Raw genomic sequence first — 9537 nt, 5'->3', positions numbered from 1 at the left:
CCAGCTCCTTAGGCCTGGGGGACGGAGCCCGGGGCAAGTCCTGGCATTGGGGTCTGGGGGGCCACGCACACTGGACAAAGTAAATGTTCACAGGTTCTCATGAATGCTGGGGCGGGTGGCAGAGGTGGATGAGGGATGAGTCAGTGCCCGTCACGGGAATGGGGGAAAGACGCCAGGCCCAGAGCTGAAATACCTGTTTGAAATGGCTTCTATGTTTATCTCTCCAGAGAGGAATTTTAAAAGCCTCTCCCTCGCTCGCGCGCTCCTCCTCCCTTCCCCCTCCTCCGCCCCATCTCCCTCCTCCACCCACCCCACCCCCCGTGGGGGAGGAGCCCGGGGTAGCCAGGGCCGAGAGCTGGCAGGCTGCCCCCAGGACGGGCCGCGGTGGTGAGGGAGTGGGGGGTTGTCCCGCGGTCGGGGCAGGGGGTGCCCACCCCAGGGGCCTCGCGTCCGAACTCCTGCCCTCCCCCCACCTGTGCCGGAGCTTCGGTTGGCAGCCAGCACTGCTGAGTCTGGCTGCCAGCGCCGGGGAATTCAGAGTCGCTGACCGGCTCGAGGGGGGCGGGAGTGGGGGGGCGGGTGGGAGGCAGCTCCCGGGCCAGGACCCCACCCCGCCCCCGGCTGGAGCCAGGTGTCTGGGGCCGCCGGGCTGGAGCCCGAGGGGCCTGCGGGAGGGAGCTGGCTGCCCCTGGGGCCACGGGTGGGAGAGGGGGCCTCCCACCGAGAACTCCAGCAGCCCTGAAGCTCCCTCCTCGGAGGTGAAGTGTGGCTTTGGAGGTAAAGGGACTGGGAGGTTTGGGGTGCTTTGGGAGAAGGGGAGAAGGAGGCCTTAGCCTAAACTGGAGGAGCTAGAGGGGGGATTTACTGTGGGCCTGGTGTGCTGGGGGCGGCAGTGAATGCCCTCGGGGGCTCAGGGGAAAGGCCAGGAGTGAGGGACCCCAAGCCTTAGGTGTGCTGGGGGCTAAGCACAGCTAGGAGAGCAGGGGTTCCTTGACCCCCATTGCAGCATGCCCGCAGGCTGGGAGGGTCTCAGATTGAGGGCTAACAGCATTTAAAAGGAGTAACTGGGAGAGCAGATTTGGGGAAGTGCTCCGGGGAGAAGGGCAGGATGAGTGAGCTATGGACACAGTCAGTAACCCTTCCGTGGGTAAGTATCTGGGGGTTATGCTAAGTGCTGTGGTACCTGAAGGATCCTAAAGTGGACACTGTTTAGAGGACGAACTAGAGGTAGTGATGGGGGCAGGCGTGTGTGAGGTGGCGTAGATACTGAAGAGGTCAAGATCAGCAAATATTGGGAGTTGAGGTTCTTGAAAACTCTTTGTGGGGGTCCAATGTGAAATGTGGGGGGCCAGGAAACATGTGGAAGCTCGCAGCCCCGGCTGGTCTTCCCAGTGACGGCCTGCTTTCTCCCGCCCTGCACGCGCAGGTTCCGGAATGAGGACTACACGGTGCACGTACGGCTGAACGACTACCTGGACATCATCTGCCCGCATTACGAGGATGACACCGTGGCCGACACTGCCATGGAGCGCTACACCCTGTACCTGGTGGAGCACGAGCAGTACCAGCTGTGCCAGCCCCAGTCCAGGGACCAGGTTCGCTGGCAGTGCAACCAGCCCAGCGCCAGGCACGGCCCGGAGAAGCTGTCGGAGAAGTTCCAGCGCTTCACGCCCTTCACCCTCGGCAAGGAGTTCAAGGAGGGACACAGCTACTACTACATCTGTGAGTCCTCAGGGCGCGCACAGGCCACGTGGGGACGGTCCAGAGCCGCACACAGCCCTGCCCATCCTGAATTGCTTTCATGCGTTCGCATGACAAGCGTGGAGTGAGCTTCTGCCGTGTACGGAGCACTCTGCTTGGCACGACAGGCACAGAGATAAATAAAACACCGTAAGGCCTCTGTCCTCCAGGAAACTAGAAGGTGACACACACGGGGAACTCACCATTGGAACAGCACAATATGAAGATACGGACACAGGGGCCTTGGGAAAATGACGTGGGTGCCTGCCAGGCTCAGGAGGCTCAGAGACGGGTTCCTGGGGAAGATGACCCAAGAGCTTAGGACAAGCAGAGACGCTGGCCAGGCACAAGGGGACATGTGCAAAGGGAGCATGACATCTTTTTTTTTTTTTTAAGATTTTATTTATTTATTTGAGAGAGAGCATGAGAGAGAGCATGAGAGAGGGGAGGGTCAGAGGGAGAAGCAGACTCCCCGCTGAGCAGGGAGCCCGATGCGGGACTCGATCCCGGGACTCCAGGGTCATGACCTGAGCTGAAGGCAGTCGCCTAACCAACTGAGCCACCCAGGCGCCCCAAGGGAGCATGACATCTTCAGGGAACTCTCTCTGGTTCGGTCTGGCTGCAGTCGGAGGGACCCTGGAAGTGGGGAAGAGAGGTGGACAGGGCACATCACGGGGGCCTAGGAAGTGCTAAGGAGTTTGGACTTTGTCCTAAGGGTAGTAGAGAAGCACTCGTGGCTTCAAGAGTTGGAAAATCTGCAGGTCGGTGGGGCCTAGGTAGGGGGAACGTGGTGTGAAGGCCCCGGCCAACTTCAGGCTGGGAAGAGTGAAGGACAGACTGTGGTAAGAGGACAGGGCCTGTGTGCTTTTTAGCGCCCCCTCCAAAGCCAAGGGTCATGGCGAAGAATGGGAGCGTGAGCGTGAGGCAGAAAGCGGGCAAACAACAAGGAAGGGGAGAATCACAGATGAGCAGGAAGAGGGGGGCTCGAGTGAGCAGGGCCTGAGAGAGGAGAGCCAGAGGGTTTGCACTTGTATTTTCTCCCAACGAAGGTTCCTCCCTGAATGCTCTGTGCGGGTTTATCTTGCAGCCAAACCCATCCACCACCAGGAAGACCAGTGCTTGAGGTTGAAGGTGACTGTCAATGGCAAAACCAGTGAGTGTCAGAGCCCCATGGGCCTCCTTCCTCCATCTGTTTGTGGGGCCTGGGCTAGTGACCTGGGATGGCAGGGAAGTCCCGCCTGCCTGCCTCCCCAGGACAGTCCCTGATCGGCCACCGCCCTTGCCTTTCAGCTCACAGTCCTCAGGCCCATGCCAATCCACAGGAGAAGAGACTTCCGGCAGGTAGGTCGCCAGAGCAAATTGGGCCTGGGTTCTGCTTACCAAGGTTGGGTACAGAAGGTGGCTTCTTTGCCAGGTGGGGGCTGGGGAAACCTCATGGAGCTGAGGGCCAGTGCCAGCAATAGGGCCACTCACGTTGGGGGTGCTTGCCCTCTCATCTTGCAGATGACCCAGAGGTACAGGTTCTCCATAGCATCGGTCACAGTGCTGCCCCCCGCCTCTTCCCACTCGCCTGGGCTGTGCTGCTGCTGCCATTCCTGCTGCTGCAGACCCCATGAAGGGCTGTGTGCCACATCCAGCCTGAGGACCGGACCGGGGCTGAGGAGGCGGGGCAGGGCATCCCTCACCTGTCCTGGGAACCATTCCCACCACATGCACAAGCTGCCATTCAGCAGCCTCAAAACGGGTCAGGATTAAGGGTTTCAACCCAAAGGAGGTCAGCAAGCCTGGCAGTACCATCCCTTCCTCCACCCCGAGGGACAAAGAAGTGGGGACAGTCCTTTCCCCGCCATTCCTGCCCTTAAGCCAAAGAAACAAGCTGTGCAGACGTGGCCTCTTAAGAAGGGCACCGTGGGAGACAAACTGGAAGGGGCCTGGGGTCATGCAGATGGACCCTGAGCTTGGCAGAGATACCCCTCCTGAGAGAGCCAGGATGCCCAGATGAACTGACCGGCAGAAAAGCAGGAGACAGTTCCATGCTTGGGAGCCAGAGACCAGGAGAGGCGGCATGCTTGGGCTGACCCAGCATCTCTCCCAAGGCTTCCAGAAGTCTTTGGAGCTGCCATGGAGAGGTTTGTAGCCCGGCACCGCATCCTGTCCCATCTGGGGCAGCACTGCCCAGAGCGGTGCCCACAGGGGGCTGTGCCACCCTGTGCCTGGAGTGTAGCTGCAAGGGCAGGGCCCACGCATACAGGATCTGTATATAAACTTGATGTTTGTCTGCTGATTTCTACAACTGGAGTTTTTTTATACAAAAAAATAAAGCGATGTGTTTCTTTATTTGGACATGCTTGTCTGCGCCCCCCCCCCCCCCCCCCATCCTAATTTAGGACCACTGAGTCCCTGCCACGTGCTAGGCTCTGTGGGACACCAGGCAGCAACTGGGTTTAAATTCTCTTCCTTCCCTCTGGAAAGAATACACGACCCTCACTAGCACCAAAGGGTGGGGTGCTTCCTCCTCTGTGCGCCGCACAGCGGTCTCGGGGGCTCCAGGCTGCACCCCACTCCCGCATCGCGGGGCTTTTGGCAAACCGTCCAGTTGCTCCTGCTGTTGGGTGCATGAGGGGAATACCAGCCGAGGTACATCAGGCCACCTGGTCCCACAGCCCCGGCAGCCGGGGCAGCCGGGGCGTGCGGGCTGTGGGCTGTGAGAGGCCGCAGGGAGAGTCCCCAGCAGCAGGCCCTGTCGGTTGGACTAGGGCGTCAGTGACAGGTGCTCCAGCAGATTGGCCCAGTCACCCAAAGTTGGCAGTGTGGCTGAAGGCGGACGGCGCCTGACAGACTGGTGATTCCCGGCAAGCCCACTTACGTAGGGGAGACACTGGGAAGAGGCTTCAACAAACAGGGGAAAAGCCTGGGCAGGTGAGGTTGCGATCGGGGGCCTCCGGGGCGGGAAGTGTCCAGCAATTAAGGTCGGCCACGACGGCTCCCGGGCAAGAGACTTGAGGCTGGGGTCCGGGTGAGACAAGGGGTAAGCAGAGAGTGAGGAGCGGCGGGTGCCCGGGGTCGGTCCGCGGAGCCCGGGCTTGGTACCCGCCAGGACCTGGAGGGGCCCCATCGCACCAGGCCTCCTGCGCTCGCGGACCGGCAAGGGTGGGGCCCGGTGCCCGGGGGGCGGGACCGGGTTCCGGCGGGACGCCCGTGTGGGCGGGGCTGCGGGTCCATTTCCGGCGGACGGCGGCGCGCCGAGGGGGCGGGGCTCCGGCGCGGGGGCGGGGCTCCGGCGGCGCGGGCTCTGGCCCAGCGAGAGGACGCCGGTGCGGGGCCCGGGATCGGACGCAGCGGGAGATGGAGGCTGGTGGCGTGGCCGACTCGCTCCTATCAGGAGCTTGCGTGCTCTTCACCCTCGCTATGTACTCCACCGGCCTGTGAGAGCGCGGCCGGCCTAGGCTGGGGCAGGACCTGGAAGTCAGGAAGGGAGGCAGAGGGAACAGAGACGTGGCCGCAGCTCCAGGCTGCATCCGAAACCTGGGTCAAAGTGGATTCGGGTCGAGGGATCCGGGGCACAAGGGCGAGGCTGGGCACTTGAGGGACAGGCCAGAGAGCTGAGGGGGGTGCCGGGACCTGCAGTTGTCCGGGGACGATCACAGGCATCAGGGATCTCGACTCCCCAGCAGCCCGGTTCTCCCTTCCCACCCCTCACCTCTGCTTTCGGGGCCCGTTACAGCTCGGACCTCAGGCAAATGCGGATGACCCGGAGCGTGGACAGTGTCCAGTTCCTGCCCTTTCTCACCACGGACATCAAGTGAGAGGGGCGACGTTTGCGGCGGGAAAGGTTGAGGGAGGTCGGGAGGGGGAGGAGGGACGCCGAAGAGGCCCCTTGGGTCCCCTCCCCATCCTCATCCCCGTGGTGAACGCGACCCTCCTGTCCGCCCTGCAGCAACCTGAGCTGGATGAGTTACGGGGCCTTGAAGGGTGACGGGACCCTAATCTTCGTCAACGCCACGGGTGCTGTGCTTCAGACCCTGTATATCTTGGTGTATCTGCACTACTGCCCTCGGAAGGTAGAGGCCCTCCCTTGGACCCACGTCTGCTGCTCGCCCTGCCATGCTGGCAGAGTAAACACTGCTTCCTAGAAGATTATGATAGGCTGGCATTGCCACCTTTTCCTGGAAGGCCCCTCCAGCCTTGCAGTCCTCCTTCCTCCATGAAGCCAGCCTTTGAGACTCACAGATTGAGCACCCGGCCCCCCATTTCTGACAAGCTGGTAGTTCTGCCTAGCCTGATGGTGCCTTGCTGCCCAACAAGCTGAGGGGAATGGGCTTTTGTCTCTGATAATTCCTTCAGAGTCAGGGCCAGTGCCCGAGAAATGAGATCATTAGCTGTGCTTCCCCAATCCTACCAGCATTTAAGTGCCTACCGTGTGTACCAAGTTCACACCAAAAACAAAAAGTAAAACCCTTCTCCTGTCCTAGAAACCTCTAGTGTTGTGGGTGGATCGGACATGTGTTTGTCACTGATGGGAAAGAGGCTGCAGCAGCTGCCATACTGGAGGCTTAGCCCAAGGTCAGCTCCCCCACTGGAGCAGGGGAGTCCGAGAGGGCTCCTGAAACATCTAGAAGTAAGGCTCCTCTCTCCCCTGCAGCGTCCGGTGCTCCTTCAGACTGCAGCCCTGCTCGGGGTCTTTCTCCTGGGTCTTGGCTACTTTTGGCTCCTGGTGCCCAACCTTGAAGCCCGGCTTCAGCAGCTGGGCCTCTTCTGCAGTGTCTTCACCATCAGCATGTACCTCTCACCACTGGCTGACTTGGTGAGTGGGGGTTGTCCAGGGAAGTGGGGGAGACAAGAAGGGTCAGGGCCCCACAGCCAGAGACTGTATGTAGCGTAACACTGCAAAGGAAGGTCCTGGAAGACAGGGCAGTAGAGGTAGGTGAGTGGGAAGCAAGAGGACAAGGCTGGGTGACAGAAGATCAGAGGGTGTTTGACCTTTTCTCTGAGGAAATTCTTGGACAAGTGGGAGCTCTGGGGTGTGTCTGGGACAGGGGTCTTTCATCCTTTTTCCGTAGGCCAAGATCATTCAGACGAGATCAACCCAGCGTCTCTCCTTCCCACTCACCATTGCCACCCTCCTCACCTCTGCCTCCTGGACCCTGTATGGGCTTCGGCTAGGTGATCCCTACATCATGGTAAGCCCAGCAGAGAGGGACGGCTGACGGGTGTGTAAGGTGGAAAAGGAGCTCCTCTCCTCATAGCAGCCCTTGTGACTTCAGGTGCCCAACCTACCAGGGGTCCTCACCAGCTTCATTCGCCTCTGGCTTTTCCGGAAGTACTCCCAGGAGCAAGACAGGAACTATCCACTCTTGCAAACCTGAGGCAGCTCACCTGACCACTGGGCACCCAATGCCAACCTGCTACCAAAGAGAGCTCCTGGTCGCAGCTGTTTCTGCTGACCAGCTCCATGAGCGCAGTGGCTTGTGGAAAAGAAAGATAACTCTTGAGAACTGAGGGACCAAAGAAAGTGTTTTGCTTGGAAGATTGACTGGGACTTGGGAGATGAACCACTTATTTTTTAAAGATTATATTTTTTTTAATTGTGGAGGTTGTGGTGAAATCCTTAGAATGTGCCTTAAAATAAATTGTTCCTTACCCCTGCCCATAAAAGCCTAGTCTCTATCTGGTGATTCTCAACCTGCCTGCTTTGGCGAAGGGCAGAAGTGCACTGCCCGATCCACAGTTGTTCATGGGCTGGGGTTGGCTCAGAGGAGGTATTTGAGGGAACCACGAAGTCGGAAAGACCTAGGGAGGCCTTCAAAGAACAGAGCCTGGGTATATTACGAAGAACAGAAGTTAAGACTTCAAGAAATCCTTCCTGAGGGGGTTAAAAGGACCAAGAAATGAAATGACATTTCCATCTCGAGAGATCTTGAGAAGGGGTCTTTGCCTCCTTTGGAGCAAAAAGGAGAAGGGACACAGGGGTGCAAAGATAAAAGCTGAGATGACCTCAGGAAGGCGGCTCGTAGGGGCGCCTGGGTGGCTCAGTCAGTTAAGGAAGGCGGCTCGCCCCCACCCGCACCCCCGCTTCCCCACAGCTGGTACACAGACAGAATCCCCAGGTCCCATTCTCCATAAACTAAACAAAGTCAGAAAATAAGCTGCTCTTTAATGGGCGGCGGGAGGAAAGGCTGTCCGGTGGGAACGGGGTTGGGGTGTCAGAAGCGCATCCCCCTGCGGGCTAAGTCGGCTCGGGCCTCCCGGATCTGGCTCTGCAGCTCGCGGGCGGCGTCCTCACAGTCGTGGAAAGTGGCCACGCGATAGCCCACAGTGCCCAGGGCATAGCAGCCGGCGGACACCAGCAAGTAGGCCGGCAGTGGCCACAGCACCTCCCGGCATGACGAGGGCAGCTCCAGGCCCAGGGCTCCCGTGGTCAGAGCCGCCCAGGTGGAGCCCAGGAGCGCCAGTCCCCAAAGCCACTGCGCTAACTTCGTCATGGGCACTGCGGGGAGAGAAAGCAGAGCTCGCGGCCCCTTCCGCCCCGCTACCCCCTCTCCATCGGGGACCAGTTCTCTGTCCCCCCCTCACCCACCCTCCGTATCACCTACCCTCAGGGCCGCTCCGCCGCCGCTCTGCCCAGCTCGCCCCCCGCTTTCGGCCCTCCGCCGCCTTCCCCCCTGCCCGGCGCGGCTCCGACGTCAGCGTCCCGAAGGTCTCTCGGCTCGCGCGGCTTTTTGGGAGTTGTAGTCCTCGCGGCCGCGTCGCGCTCTGCCTCGCGCGGCCTTCTGGGAGTTGTAGTCCCCGCGGTCGCTCCCGGGGGAGTGGCGGCCGCCACCTGCGTCCAGGCTGCATTCGCAGAGCCTCCGACTGCCGCCCGAGTGCCCGGGGGCTCCGGTGCAGCGCTGTCCGTCAGGACCCCGCTCCACGCTGGCTGGAGTCCTGCTGAGGACACCCTCAAACTTTGCGAGAAGATGGGAATGTAATCTGCGTCCCCCTAGACTTCATTCGCGTATTCTTTTCCTTCACTGCGACGTTGCCTGGTCACCGTCATGGCCTTCGGGGAAATGCGGCGGTGCAGACCCTCGGCCCCAAAGCCGAGGCCTTGACCACTGACTGTGACGCCTCGAGATAGCTGTTAGAACAGAGGTTGTCACCCTTTAATAAAGACCCGCAGCGGAGCAACGGTGCAGCTTGGAGCCCGAGGAAGAGGGGCTCCGGGAGGGGTCTTCAAGGAAAGAAAAGTGAGTTTAAGGTATTGAGAGAGGAGTTTTAGGGATGAATTCATGGTAGGTACGTGGAAAACCAAGTAAGGGAAAAGTCGGGCAATTACCAACATCAGGGAAAAGACTCACAAAGAAAGGGCACGGGCAAGAGCCTGCCTGGCATGGGTCTCCCTGGACATCACTGCCGCTGACCGGCATGCCGCTGCGAGAGAGCACACCCCAGGGGAACCGCGGGCCACTCCCCGTACGGGGGAGACAGGGCCCTTACAGGAGGTGGGGAAGGATGTGTTTGACACGTTCAAGCTAAGCGGGAGTGTAAGTGAAGGCATCAGCAAGCCTGGGCTGAGAAGTGGACTAGGGTCCACTTGCTAACTACAAAATTAAGATAATTAATTTTAGAGAATTATGTAATGGATAACTACTTAATTAAGATAACTATAGAGTGCTGCGTCCAGACGCCTCCACTTGAAGCTTTGCAGGAGGTTGGAAATGGAGGCTGCTTCTCTGTGTCAAAGTAACCTGCCTGGCTCAGACCCCCAGGCCAGAGTGGGATGTTCAGTTCCCACCGAGTGATTTCAAATCGCAAAGT

The 9537-nt window shown here is 59.8% G+C and overlaps 3 protein-coding genes across 3 annotated transcripts in view; 2 read left to right on the top strand and 1 right to left on the bottom strand.

The window, feature by feature from the left end:
- Positions 1 to 4077, top strand: part of EFNA1 (ephrin A1) — a 6054-nt gene extending 1977 nt beyond the window's left edge. The window contains exons 2-5 of the mRNA XM_025858917.2: positions 1427 to 1722; positions 2828 to 2893; positions 3031 to 3081; positions 3244 to 4077. Coding sequence (XP_025714702.1) covers positions 1427 to 1722; positions 2828 to 2893; positions 3031 to 3081; positions 3244 to 3356 — 526 coding nt within the window. The 3' untranslated portion in view covers positions 3357 to 4077. The remainder of the gene's footprint in view (positions 1 to 1426; positions 1723 to 2827; positions 2894 to 3030; positions 3082 to 3243) is intronic.
- A 921-nt stretch (positions 4078 to 4998) lies between these two features.
- Positions 4999 to 7395, top strand: SLC50A1 (solute carrier family 50 member 1). Its single transcript, XM_025858916.2, has 6 exons — positions 4999 to 5165; positions 5465 to 5542; positions 5678 to 5801; positions 6383 to 6544; positions 6801 to 6920; positions 7005 to 7395. The coding sequence occupies exons 1-6, from the start codon at positions 5086 to 5088 to the stop codon at positions 7104 to 7106; spliced, it is 666 nt and encodes a 221-aa protein (XP_025714701.1). The 5' UTR covers positions 4999 to 5085; the 3' UTR covers positions 7107 to 7395.
- Positions 7396 to 7874: 479 nt separating this feature from the next.
- Positions 7875 to 8456, bottom strand: DPM3 (dolichyl-phosphate mannosyltransferase subunit 3, regulatory). Its single transcript, XM_025858829.2, has 2 exons — positions 8334 to 8456; positions 7875 to 8227 (listed from the first exon to the last, which is right to left on the bottom strand). Exon 2 carries the CDS (start codon positions 8220 to 8222, stop codon positions 7944 to 7946), a length of 279 nt encoding a protein of 92 aa, XP_025714614.1. The 5' UTR covers positions 8223 to 8227; positions 8334 to 8456; the 3' UTR covers positions 7875 to 7943.
- Positions 8457 to 9537: the final 1081 nt, after the last annotated feature.

Source organism: Callorhinus ursinus, unplaced genomic scaffold (genome assembly GCF_003265705.2).
Source record: "Callorhinus ursinus isolate GAN/ISIS: 27379988/994484 unplaced genomic scaffold, GSC_fseal_2.0 scaffold92, whole genome shotgun sequence".
NCBI classification, from domain to species: Eukaryota; Metazoa; Chordata; class Mammalia; order Carnivora; family Otariidae; genus Callorhinus; species Callorhinus ursinus.
Note: the sequence above shows the minus strand (reverse complement) of the source record. Positions and strands in the feature narration are given on the sequence as shown.